At 52.4% G+C, this 12672-nt stretch overlaps 4 protein-coding genes across 4 annotated transcripts; 1 reads left to right on the top strand and 3 right to left on the bottom strand.

Annotated features, from left to right (window-relative positions):
* Positions 1 to 41: 41 nt before the first annotated feature.
* PHYSODRAFT_306230 (hypothetical protein) lies at positions 42 to 4210 on the top strand (the record flags this gene model as incomplete). Its single annotated transcript, XM_009538085.1, has 6 exons — positions 42 to 101; positions 153 to 1330; positions 1381 to 2046; positions 2141 to 3232; positions 3530 to 3926; positions 3959 to 4210. 6 exons carry the CDS (start codon positions 42 to 44, stop codon positions 4208 to 4210), a joined length of 3645 nt encoding a protein of 1214 aa, XP_009536380.1.
* Positions 4211 to 5645: 1435 nt separating this feature from the next.
* Positions 5646 to 7947, bottom strand: PHYSODRAFT_306231 (hypothetical protein; the record flags this gene model as incomplete). Its single annotated transcript, XM_009538086.1, has 5 exons — positions 5646 to 5772; positions 6104 to 6653; positions 6687 to 7458; positions 7532 to 7699; positions 7720 to 7947. The coding sequence occupies 5 exons, from the start codon at positions 7945 to 7947 to the stop codon at positions 5646 to 5648; spliced, it is 1845 nt and encodes a 614-aa protein (XP_009536381.1).
* Positions 7948 to 8383: 436 nt separating this feature from the next.
* PHYSODRAFT_550031 (hypothetical protein) lies at positions 8384 to 9754 on the bottom strand (the record flags this gene model as incomplete). Its single annotated transcript, XM_009538087.1, has 1 exon — positions 8384 to 9754. The coding sequence occupies one exon, from the start codon at positions 9752 to 9754 to the stop codon at positions 8552 to 8554; it is 1203 nt and encodes a 400-aa protein (XP_009536382.1). The 3' UTR covers positions 8384 to 8551.
* A 99-nt stretch (positions 9755 to 9853) lies between these two features.
* Positions 9854 to 11303, bottom strand: PHYSODRAFT_306233 (hypothetical protein; the record flags this gene model as incomplete). Its single annotated transcript, XM_009538088.1, has 3 exons — positions 9854 to 10264; positions 10369 to 10957; positions 11041 to 11303. 3 exons carry the CDS (start codon positions 11301 to 11303, stop codon positions 9854 to 9856), a joined length of 1263 nt encoding a protein of 420 aa, XP_009536383.1.
* Positions 11304 to 12672: the final 1369 nt, after the last annotated feature.

The raw sequence follows: 12672 nt of genomic DNA on the forward strand, positions 1-12672 counted from the left end.
AATAGAACTTCGCAACACGACGACCTTGCAGCACTAAAGGGATGCCTGTAGACATTGTTACGGTGGTTCGAGTGATTTTCTTTTGTGCTGCACGCATCGAGGTGCGAGGCAGCTCAGCTCCCCCATTTCCAAATATTCGCCTCTCTTGATAGAGCACGAGGATAGAGCAGCGCTGGGGATTCCTGGCTACTTGGTGCGACGCGCTCAAGAGCCGAGTCACGTACACAGGCCCCGAACGCGGTCGGTCTCTGGGGACCTCGTCCGTCACGCTGCCAATGCGGGAAGAGGGTCAGGATGCAGACGATGAAGTGCGTTTCCTACACGAATTCCAGAAGACGAGGGAGGCCAAGGCGCTGCTGGCAGCTGCAGCGCACATGGACTACGACGCGTGGCGGTATTTACTGGAGAAAAACTGCGGCGTGCATCTCGGCGTCGAAGGAGAGCCGCTCTACGAGGAGAAGATCCCGGTTCGGTACACTGTAATGCTGGATCATGATGCCCAAACGAGCATTCTACGTGACTTTCACGACCTCGGGGCACACGAGTACGACCTGCTTTTCTTCTTCGGACCGCACCAACGTCTTCATCCCAGCGCGAAGTATAGAGAAACGCTGCAGCAAATTGCTGCTCTGGAGCAGAATTTGCACCGTCGAGAAGCGGGCTTCGACTTTGAGGTTCCCGTCCGGGTGGAGTTTGCCCCTCCCGAACCGAGCGACGGTGTGAACGAGCTTGTTGACGCTGGAATCGCAGAGCAGACCCTCAAGGAGCAGTGGGAAAGGTTCCTTCGATCGGGCGAGGACGAAGCCGCAGTGCTCGGAGAATGGAGGTGCACTTTTGTGTTGGAGCGGATGATTGGCAAGCTGGGCGTCATCGATCTGTGTGAAGACATGGGGCCAACGATCAAGGTCCTGCTGCAGCAAAACGCTTGGCTGTCTCTGCTGTCAGTTTCTTTGAATGTCGGTGTGATGCCCTCGGTGGGATCTTACGGCCGGCTCCTTTCCAGTGTGTTTAGCAGTACGCGCAGACCTCCAGAGATCGCGAACACGAGCTACCACCCTGCTTTTAGTGATCGACCCCCGCTGCAGCTCGGCGAGATTGATTTTCTTTGTGCTTCCACCTTGCGAGTTCATGACATTGGAGCGATGTGTTCTGCGGTGGCACAAACGCAGATGACAAGGAAGCTCACGCTGCGGCTCTGCATGGACATTCGAGAGCAAGAAAGAAACCGAAAGTGCTGGAAATGGCTGGCGTACGCGCTTTTTTCCAAGCGAGCGCAAGCGCTCTCGTCCGTGGAATCATTGGCGTTCGCTGGAATTCGCAGCATGAGTCGGTCAGATATGCAGGCCTTTACCTCTATGTTAACGTTCGATAACCCGGAAGAGGACTTGTTCGGTTCCCCGCCTGGTCCAGTGCAGCGACGCTAAGCGGAGACTCGCGTATTCGATGTGTGCTGGATGATCTCAACGGTTCGACCAACACTAAAGCCATCACTTTCGATGTGCCAGTGCCTTTCATCCGGACTTTTAGCGACGATGGCAAGAGCACATGGGTTGACGCTATCGTTCCTGGCTACGGTCGATGCCGGGTGCAGCGGCGCGACTTGGTGTTCGGTGATGTAATCAGCAGCAATGGCGATGTGGTTGGTAGAGGTATAACCTCCCTCAATCTTCGATTCTACAAGGATGCACCTTCCGTTACCGACGGTTTGGTGCTCTTCTTTGGTGCTGTCGGGTCTTCACTAAAACGCCTAGCGTTGGATGCACCGAGAGACGAACTGTCCTCGATTCTCCAGTGTTGCCCAAGTCTAGAGGAGTTGGTGCTGACCGGGGGAGTAGTGGATGCTCAGCTCCCCTTCTTACGTTGCCTCCCCTTCCTCGCCCAGGTTAATGCCACAATGCCGCTCGAGAATATGAATCCACGCGGCGTAGTCCAAACTTTCCACGATTGCCAACAGCCCAAGCGCCTCACGAAGCCACTGCAGGCTAGATTGGTGGTCATCCTTGCCATCAAACCCAGTGATGAACACGGTAGAGCCATAATTCTCTTGTAACGACGGCAGTCTCACTTCGAGGCACTTGCTACGCGACTCCCATCGCTCGCTGTCCTGTCGGGGGCAGTCGAAATGTATATGATGCTTCAGTAAAAACCATCACCGATTCAAGAACCCCCAGCGCTGCTCAATCTGCCCAAAGACTCCATCAAGCTGGAGTTGGCAAGGGCTTCCAGATGGGCTGGACTCTCAGAAGGTACACTTTTTAAAAGACTTTTACCTCAAACTGTGGACGTTTGAGGACACCCACACGCTCGCGGACGTTGACGAGGACCTGGTCATGTTCTGTGGTACTCGCCAGCTGCATCACGACAGCAGGCCCTATCTACAAGCGCTGAAGGATGTTGCAGCACTTTTTAGCTGCACAAAGCCGTCCGTGGATATCAAGATTCCTGTCCGCGTTATTCTGTCGTCGTTGGAGGCGTGGAGACGGCCAGGAGCAGGTCTCTTGCAAGTATTCAATGCCGAGAAGCGCATCCGGCAACAGTGGGAAATGTACGACCAAACCCTCCCGCCTCAATATGAGGGGCTGTGCTTGCCGCGGTGTACGTTCGTCCTGGTTCCGATGGTGCTCGACCTAACGTTCAGTTCAATTAATTCTGAAATTGCCAAGGCTATCGAGACTGTGATCCATGAAAATATGTGGCTTTCGCAGGTTTCATTGGAGGTTCAAATGAATCAAGGTGGGCATGATGAATGGGACAGCGACGACGAAGACGAAGATGATGGGGTTTCGACAAAATCGGACTTCGGACGGATCATGAGCTCCTTGCTCGATAGTACGCGTCGACCCCCCCCCCCCCCGCCATTGGGACTTTCTCCGTTGCAGTTAAAACGATACCTTCGCCAGCTGGCCGCAATTCACCTCGAGTGCAACGCGTTGCTGGAAGCGCGGGAGTTTGAGGCGATTGTGGTGAATCAAACTGCGAGAAGGCTGTCGTTACGTCTAGGGATGACCAGCTGGAGCAATGGTGACTTGGCCGCTATAAGTGGTCACTGGTGGAAATGGATAGCATACGCCTTCTTCTCGAAACGAGCGCGTGTGTATTCGTCCGTAGAACCACTGGCTCTTCTTGCCGTCTACAGACGCACAGTCAAGGATATGGAGAACTTCATCTTTGTGCTGGAGTCTGAGCACCCTGAAGAACTTGTCCTCGCGAAGAGCGGTTGCAAGAGAAAAACGTCAGTGATTGGTCAAAATAATCTTAGAACCCAAGAGATCTTACTGAGGCTAGAGAGCTCATGGAGTCCAAGAGACGGGTGATGGCGCCGATTGGCTAAATTTACCTCTTGGAGATATCTCTTGCATCCAACTCTGACTACCGCTATTGAAGAAAGGAGCTGAGATTCGCTGGAGCTTTGACAGCCGAGGTCGGCCGGATCTTCGCTCTCCTTGCTTAATATTGGATAAGCCCGTGACGCTGATTCGAACTTTTAGCGACAACGGAACAAGTAAATGGGTCAACGTCATAATTCCAGTTACGGACGTTGTCAAGTGCGACGTGATGATCTGGCATTCGTCGAACATTATATCATCGAGCCAATTTCGTCTGGAATAACGTCCCTCACCATCGGGTTTGACAAAGATCAAGTGCCCATTTCTTACGGTCTCCCGTTGCTGCTCAAGGCTGTAGGGTATCAGCTGAAGTCGTTGACCCTTACAGGCCCCCGAGTTGCTATGAGCGATGATGTGATTATGCAGTGCTGTCCGCTGCTAGAGGAGCTGGTGCGGAGTAACTACTATGTCGATGTCCGGCTCGATTTCCGCGAGTATCGCGCCAAGGACAAGCCCTTTCACGGGCTGAACTTCGACTGGGATGAGATTACTACGCTCTCGGAGCAGTTGAGCGACGTCCACAATCCTCTTACAACCTGCGTACGACGACTTCGAGTACACTTGAAGAATAGAGCGAGACTCTATCAGAGTTCGACCACGCAAACCTCATCGAGCGTCGTCTATCGGCGCTCTTGCGAATGCTGAGCGTCAACAAAAGCTTGGAATATCTCGAGGTTGTTGTACCTCCTGGTTATGAGAGATACGGTGACGAGTTCTACGAGCACCACCAAGGGCCAATTTGCCGACCGCTCAATCCACTGTCAGCTGCAGCCAAGCTCGCGTTTTTGAGCGTGTTGCAGTCACTGAGTCCGGCGAAGAAGTGACCCGCAGCAGCCGAGAGACCACAGAGCTTACGCTGGCGAATGGACCGTCACGTCATTTCAGAGATTTTTACCTTTGCAGCAGATCCGGTTCTTAGACAGGTGTGTTTCCGTAATGGAAAAGGTGATAAGCTAGACGAACGGGACGAAATGCTGTTGTGAGCTGTAGTACCTTCAACACTTTCACCTCAGATAACACCGCACTTAGTGTTATCGTTACATTCAAACAACATTATTAAATAACTTTTGTTGGCTTTTGAAAGATAAAACAAATCATGGTGCCAACCACTATTCGACTGCAATGAAATTTAAGTACATACGTAAATCAACAAAGTAACTAATTGTAGGGAAGTTCTTGGTACGGATACATACATTATTCCTGCTGACCGCGCAATATCGTACCACTACGGCCTGCATCTCACTTTGTAGCATTCACTACGTCTGCTACCGTCTTCACACCCCACAGCTGGCGGTTCACCTTGAGGAAAAGAATGGTCTCCAGGTGAACAGGAAGCAATCCTGCGGGAATGCGGAGGCCTACAAAGTGTTAAGACAGCAAGCTGCGGCTGGTTCTGTGGCTGCGCACGGCTGCGAAGGCTAACGACTGGCAGGGACCGAGATTTATAGTACAGCAGGGGGTACAAAATAATGTTTGACGGTACTCGACATCGTACTGCTTCATGAGCACACAAGGCGAAGTGCCGAAGAACGACTCGCAGAAGCTGATGTAGCCGCTCGCGCATGTAGGCAATAGACTGAAGTCGGTGTTAGAGTCGAGGTTCCAGCTCTTGATTGACTCGAAGTAGACCAGTGGCGACGATTCTACACACGCTGTCGAGTCCATGCAGATTTTCACGACAGGGATCCCGGTTGCGCAGGTTTCTAGTGGTCGCTTGGTCGCTTGTTGCTGGCGTGTGCAGGCAGCTGAGTCTCTTGGGCGAGGGGGATTGCGACCTAACAAAAGAAAGGCAAGCCCATGCTCAGCTTGAAGTCAAACCAGGACCCGAGAGTGTCGGACACTACCTGACTGTTATGAACATTCTTAGATTCGCGTGGCTTTCGCCGCACATATCTGCGCTATAGTCGCAGATAGTCGATACGTGTATTTCCGTAGTATCCTAGCTAGCGGAAAGAGATTTGGAAGTAAACCCAGGCCTAGTCCCCGGGGCTATGGCCGATTAAAGACAAAATAACAACTTGACAATGTACTTAAGTATTTATGTAAGTAACTAGTTCAAAATGCACAAAAGACAAGTAAAAAACTCCACCCCAAGAAATCCTAGTACTGAAGTACCAAATATGATTCTCGTCACTAACGCTGCTGCGTCGTGCTGTCAGCTGTAGGTGCAGTTAAAACTTGACTTCCTCGAATGAAGCAACACCAATTCCGTCAGATTATATGGGAAAATCGAACAGTGATCCCAATAACCCCCCTTCGCTACGAGTATGCTGAAGATATACTTCCCGCAGTACTGGAGGTGCAGCAAACGATAGGATCTTCGAAAGAACGTGCTGGTCCAGTTCCATTGTCCTTGGTGCACGGCGTTTCCACGTTTTGCGTGTAGCTGTAGCAGTGTGATAGGGCACAGCCACACTCAGAAACGCAAGTTTACTCTCAATTGGGAGAACAAGCGCATGCTTCGTAGGCACCCGGTGGTGCCTTTGAAATGAGGCCACAAGATCGCTCGAGGGTCGTGATGGCATGGCAACGTCAAGGTATTCCAACGTGTCGTTTGAAGCCAGCATTTGGAGAAGGCTGCTTAAAATGCCCTCGCCATTTTGGTGGACAAAGCGCAGGTCATTCAGTCGAACCCGTAACCGGCGCACGCATCTTGCTACTGGGTCGTTTGGATCCCCAACCTTGTTGAAAGTGCCACAACAACATCCCAATTATACGTGATCTCAGGAAGTGACAAGTTGCTCACGCGATAATCAGCGAAGTTGAGGCGCAGATCTACTCCATACAGCGCCAGTTCCTCTAGATTGGGGCAGCTTCTCAGAACTGCGCTGTCGTGAATCTCATCCCGGATGTTGTTGAGCGCTAGAAATTTTAGTGAAGGTCCAACAACCGACAGAAATTGGGGAAGGCCGCTGGCTTCAAATGGGTCGAACCGGTTGAATCCAAGATGCAGCGACGTCACGCCACATGTGCCGGAGTCCTCGACGCCAATATCTGCAAATAGTAGATCGCTGCGTCGGACTTGGCATCTCCCGAAACCTGGAACCATGGCATTCACAAGTTCACCTTCTCCATCGTCACTGAAGGTGCGGATAGAGGCTCTATCTGGCTCGAACGACAAGGGACCGGAACCCCTCCGCGGCATACCTCGATTATTCAACCGCCAGTAGATAGGAACACCCTTCTTGAGCACAGCATTCCTTTCGTCAAGTTTTCCACGGGGACAACCGTACAGATCTTCTTCGGGGTGCTCCGACCTTAAGATGACTGAAAATTACTCCACATCCTGCACGCTCATACTCCCAATCGAAATTAGCGACAGTTCCTTCAACGAAGAACATGCTCGTGCTCGCTTGGAAAAGAGAGCATAAGCAAACCATTTCCACCAGTGTCTGCTCGTAGCACGGTTGTCCGGGTCCATTTCCAAACGCAACGACGCCTTTGTTGTCGTCCGATTGACTGCCATCGCAGAACACACGCCCTCCATCTCGAAATTCTCCAAGCTATCGGGGCATTCTAGGTGAAGCGTGCCAATCGGTAGCGTGGTCGACTCCATGCTAGAATCTCCCAAGCTGCAGCGTTCACCAGCACCCCACGACGTACTCTCTGTAGTGGCAAGCAGAAGTGCCATGAGCTGGCCAATAACATCTTTTGACACACATCCACGGTAGCGTTCCAGCCAGAGCGACAATTGAGAGAAGTGCGTATTATGGGCCACCATTTCCTTCACCTGCTTCACCATGTCCTCGACCATCGTGAAATCATTGAAAATTACAATTGTCGGCTTCAGCACGAAAGTGCAGCGTAGACACTCCGGGGCTGCGTCCTCCTTCTTCTTCGGACTCTGTTCGTACGTTCTCCATTCTTCGTGCACTGTCCTCTCAGTCATCACGATAGTTTTCAAGGAATCCAGAGGGGCCAGCAAGTAATAAAATCGAACGGGAATCTCCAGATCCAGCCCCTTCCCCATTCGACGCAGCTTGGAATCCATACCCGAAATCTTCTTCAACGCCTTCAAATAATCCAACGAAGGATTTTCACGCTGATCCACTCCGCCAAATCGGATAATTTCCTATGCGAGTGTGCCGGAATAATTAGACGGATTGCCCGGAAAATAGCACTGGGTGCAATCTTCAAGCACGCACAGGACGAACTCCACTGGGTCCTCCCTCTCCAGAAACTCCTCCCCTGGCTCCCCAAAATGCACATTGCACTCTTGTCGTAGCAGCATCTTCCAGGCTGATTGATCCACGTAAGCCACTGCGGACAGCAGGCACCAGAGCTTCGCGGATTTTCTTGAATAGAATCCAGAACTGTTGGATTCGGTCGTCACCGGAAAATCTGGAGATATTAAATCGGGCCTGCAGGTGTCACCACTGGTTGGTAGGTAAACCTCAAGCCGGCGGCACCCGATGTCCCAGATCTCTTCTTCGCGGTGAGACCAGCGGAAGCTGATCAGGTTGCGCAACACAGAGCGAGAGGAAGCCCCAGCGGTGCGGCCGCGCCATGAGTGATTGGGAAATGATTTATTTTTGGATAATTTGAACAGGGTACACCACATAATGAGTCATTACGAAGAAAAAACTACAACATGCACCTTCGCAAATAATCAATACACTATTTGTTTTACTAAATACAATAGTAATGGCATTTTTAGCACGGAATAATTTATTATTGTTCCCGTGCACTGGAAAATTGTCCCAATACAATATCAACACTTGTGTCCATACAAAAACTAAGCTCATTACGAAAATCCCGTATATATTTATTGCCAATAATTGTGAAAATACTGTATTATTGTCTGACCCTGTATTGCAATGATTATTACTGTGACTCCAAGACCAAAATACAATATGATATTTTATTTTCCGACCTCTGCTCCCCTCCACCTACTTCTTTTTCCATACTTAGGACTTGTTTGCCCGCTTGCTCGACCAATAACCTCAAATATTCGTCGCAGGTAGTACTTGTACACTCGGAATTAATAACTTGGGGCTACGATACCTATTACTTTCAAGACATACATGTGCCGGTCGCTTCGCAAATGCGGACCAACCCAATCCACGACTACCGTAAAATTCTTATGACAGACAAGAATGACAATCAAGGCTGCCCGCCTAACGCACCTATAAATCAAAATTGAAGAATGTAGATAGATAAAACTCCTACGACAACATGTCTAGGATATCCTCCTCCTCCGAGTCCATCGGCTCGTCAACTGGAGGAGCAGGCTTCACCGGCTCAGACTTCGGCGGCGGAGTCGGTTCCACCTTGACAGCCAGCGCGCTCCTCGCAACAGTACTACGTGGTTTCGACGACTCCATCACGTGCGACTGCTTCTCCACCTCCAACGTCACACTTTGACTGCTCGCCTCCCCCCTCTGCGTTGCTTCATTCACCTCCTCCTCGTTCTTGATGATATCGTCCATGCTGGACAACAAGTCTTCTACAGAACTGATTTGCACCGAACTCGGCTTCAGACTCGTCGGCAGCTGACTGTACGCGCTGATCGCATCCCTCTTTGCCTTCTTCCGTTCGTCTCTTTCATCGTCATCAGCCTCCTCGGTAACAGTACTCTCTCCTCCACTGTCTTCTCGACTTGAATCCTCCCCGCTCATATCCACATCTTCTTCTTCCTCCTCTTCTTGATGTTTCTTCTTCTTCAACTTGGCTCCCGTCGCCTTCCTCGCCCTCTTCGGGGCCGCCACCTTCCTCTTCCCCCCCTCCTGCACCCCATAACTCTGCGCCTCCTGCGCCCTGTTCAGCTCGTTCTTCAACCTCTGGATCTCGTCCTTCTTGCCATTCAGCACGGCGCAGAAGCCCTGGAACAGCCTGTCCTCCTCCTTCTGCTTGGCCTCTAGCGTCGCCTCCAGCAGCGTCTCCTTCTGCAGTAGCAGCTTCTCCAACTTTAAGATCTTCTCTTCCTTCTCGTCAACTTCTTCTCTTCTCTCCTTCTGCTGCGTCGCCACCTGGTGCAGCAACTGCTGCCACTTGGACGCGTCGTCCGCCACTTGAGCGAACTCGACGGCCGAGAACTTCATGGCGAACCCGGCGCGCTCCATGAGCGTCAGCGTGCGCTTGGCCCTCGACCACCGGAAGTCGAAGCGCGGCTCCTGCCCCACAGCCAATGGACTCAGCGCTGCTTGGACGGCTGTTAGGTACTCGAGGGGCGAGCAGTCGAGCGCCCGCGGCTTGTGAGAGGTCGAGACCTCGGCCTCGAACAGAGAGGAACCGTCCAGCAGCTGCACGAAGAGGGAGGAGCCATTCTTCGAGCGCTTGGAGGAGGGGGAGGGGCAGTGGGTGAAGAGCGGAATAGTGGACGAGCTGGAGGCGTCCACGTCCGCGGCGACAACTTCTGCCAACGACATAATTATGCTGAATGGAATTGATCACTTTTCATCCAAAAATGGACCCCCATACTTTATACGATAAATGAAAAGTGGATTTTGGATAATTCAGACAGATTTTTAGGACTTGACTAACTCAAAAATCTGCGTCGTTAACGTAAACCTCGAGTTTTGCTCCCGCAAAACGTGCGAATAGGACCGAGTTAGTGAACCAATGCGCGTCGGCTTCTTGGTTGTACGCGTAGTAGAGTGGCAGGGTGCAAACGCACTGAGGAAGGCGAGCTTGCACTCAAGTGGAAAAACGAGCGCTCGTTCCGTAGGTTCCTTGTGGCGCTTTTGGAACGAAGCAAGGAGGTTGCTTGAGTGGTCGTAGGGAAGGGTGACGTCGAGATACTCCAACACGTGGTTAGCTTCCAGCATTTGCAGAAGTCCGCTCAAAATGCTCTCGACGTTCTGACGGATATTCCGATCGGTCAGATAAACCCGTACGCGTCGCACGCACTTTGCCAAAGGTTCGTCCGAGGCGCTTAACTTTTCCGTCAGCGTCATCCGTATGAGAGATCAGGCAGCGGGATGTTGTTGGCGTGATACTCGCTGAAGTTCAGGCGCACATCCACCTCGTTCCTTCACATCACCGTGAGTTCCTCCAGATTAGGACAACTTCTCAGAATGGAGTTTTCATCTATCTGGTCGTCACCATTTTTGAGCGACAGAACCTTCAGTGTGTGCCCGATCGCAGTAATAAAGCGAGGCAAACCGCCAGCATTACACGGGCTCCTTTTGTCGAATCCAACATGCAGCGACGTCAAGCCGCATGAACGAGTTTCCTCAATACTGGTCTCAGCAAACGCCAGATCGCTCCGCTGCACTTGGCATCGTCCAAATCCAGGAATCATGACATTCACGAGCGCACTTACTCCGACGTCACTGAAAATACCAACAGCAGTATCTGACTCTAGCGCCAATGGTTGTAAACCTCTCCGCGGTTGACCTCGATCATCCAGTCTCCAGTAAACAGGAGCGTCTGCCTTGAGCGCCGCACTCCTTTCTTCACGCTTTCCGCGTGGGCAGCCGCATAGATCTTCTTCGGGGTGATCGGAATTGACGATGGTTAAGAAAGCATCCATATCCTCCGCGCTCATGCTCCCAACAGACATCAGAGCGAGCTCCTCTAATGCCGACAATGCGCGTGCTCTCTTGGAAAAGAGGGCATAGGCTAGCCATCTGAAGTGGTGCCGATTTAGTGCCACTTGGTCTCACACTTGGGCTATCGCTTTCAAAACTGTCGTTCGAGACACGCTGTGTACCGCAAAACATGTGAACCATGCTGGCCAACCTGCTCTTTTAATAGTCGTTGATTGTATCCCAAGTTGCGGACACGATCAACGAACAGAGACAGCGACAATCGAGAGAAGCAAGTATTCTCCTGAACCAGATCCTTCATCACTTCCACCGCTTCATCGATCTCAAAATCGTTGAGCTCTGCAATCACCGGCTTCAGCACGAAAGTGCAGCGTAAGCCCCCGGGACCACATCTGTCTTCCTCGGACTTTGATCGTACTTTCTCCATTCTTCCTCCACTTCTTTCTCAGCTCTCCTGATCTCTCTCAGTGGCTGCACAGCTCCAGAAGTTCTTTGCGTTCTCATATGGCGTCGTTAAGAAAACCTGAACTGGGATCTTGCTCCTCTTCGACGCAGCTTTAATTCCGAAATCGCCTTTTAAGTACTCCGGACTCGGATTTTCACGTTGGTCGACCCCGCAAAGCTAGATAATCTCCTCTGCGAGAGTATCTGGGTGTGACGGGTTGGGTCAGACGAGCGGCCTGAACCCCAGCCTGGCGAAGAATGACGAATGCGAGGAGCGGCTGAGGGACGAGTGGGACGTTGAACCCCAGCGGACTCCGGAGACCACACGGTCGCCAGGATCTGCTGCACGTGTGCGGCGGGCATGGGACTCAGGACCTCGAGCGTCGAGCTCAGTCTTGAAACAGACGGCGAGGGCGCAGAGGCCCCGGCGACAGACGCAGCTCGGGAGCGAGTTGCAAGACAAACGAACGGCTGCTTCGGTGGACGGGCTACTGAGCGACGTGGTGAGTGACGGACAGGAGAGCACTTGGCACTCCGAGTCTTCTGTGGACTGCGAAGTGAGGACGGGCACAGCGGTGGTGTACATCCAAGTGTTTTAGAGGGCGACGAAGTTGTTCATTGCGTACGTATCTAGGAAGTGCGTGTATTGTTAGTTAGTCAGCAGCGCCGGCTGCTACGAGTTTGTCTTAGTTTAAAAACAATTGGTTGCGTTGCCAGTCGGGCACGCGCCGGCGGGGTATCGGAAGTTCCGGTACCGACGGCCTGACGGACTTTGGCTGAGATCAGCACTGTGACGACCAAACTCTCGCGTGCGGAGAGAACCAGCACATTGTATGGTGGTCATACAGGGGCCTACAAGTGAAGACGTGGACGAACAAGACTGCATTACGACCTCGACGAACGCGCCCCGTGAGATGGCGAGAACGATGACGGTTACCATACCGGTTGGCGCGACTCAAGGCGACGGTGCAACGGGCAACACGACGACTACTGGAACACCGGGTGTGTGAGAGACATCCAGGGTTCGGGTGCAGGACGGCGACGAAGAGACGAAGGGCGACGGCCACGATGACGAAGGCGACGGCGACGGGTTGGGCCCGGACGGAAACGACCCGTCCCAAGATCGCGAAGTGACCATTGACGGAGAAGACGGTGGAGGCAGCGACACCAGGCCCGACACCACCAACCCCGCCATGATGACGACGCTCACGACGGCGCTCCTGCAGCTAGTGTCGTCCATGGACCGGATGGAGACACGCATGAATGAGGTGGAGACGCAGCGGGGCGCGGACACGAGGGGACGTACGACCACGAACGCCTCGCTGGAGACGGCGACGAGTACTCGCGCACGG

This window comes from Phytophthora sojae (assembly GCF_000149755.1).
Source record: "Phytophthora sojae unplaced genomic scaffold PHYSOscaffold_11, whole genome shotgun sequence".
NCBI classification, from domain to species: Eukaryota; Oomycota; class Peronosporomycetes; order Peronosporales; family Peronosporaceae; genus Phytophthora; species Phytophthora sojae.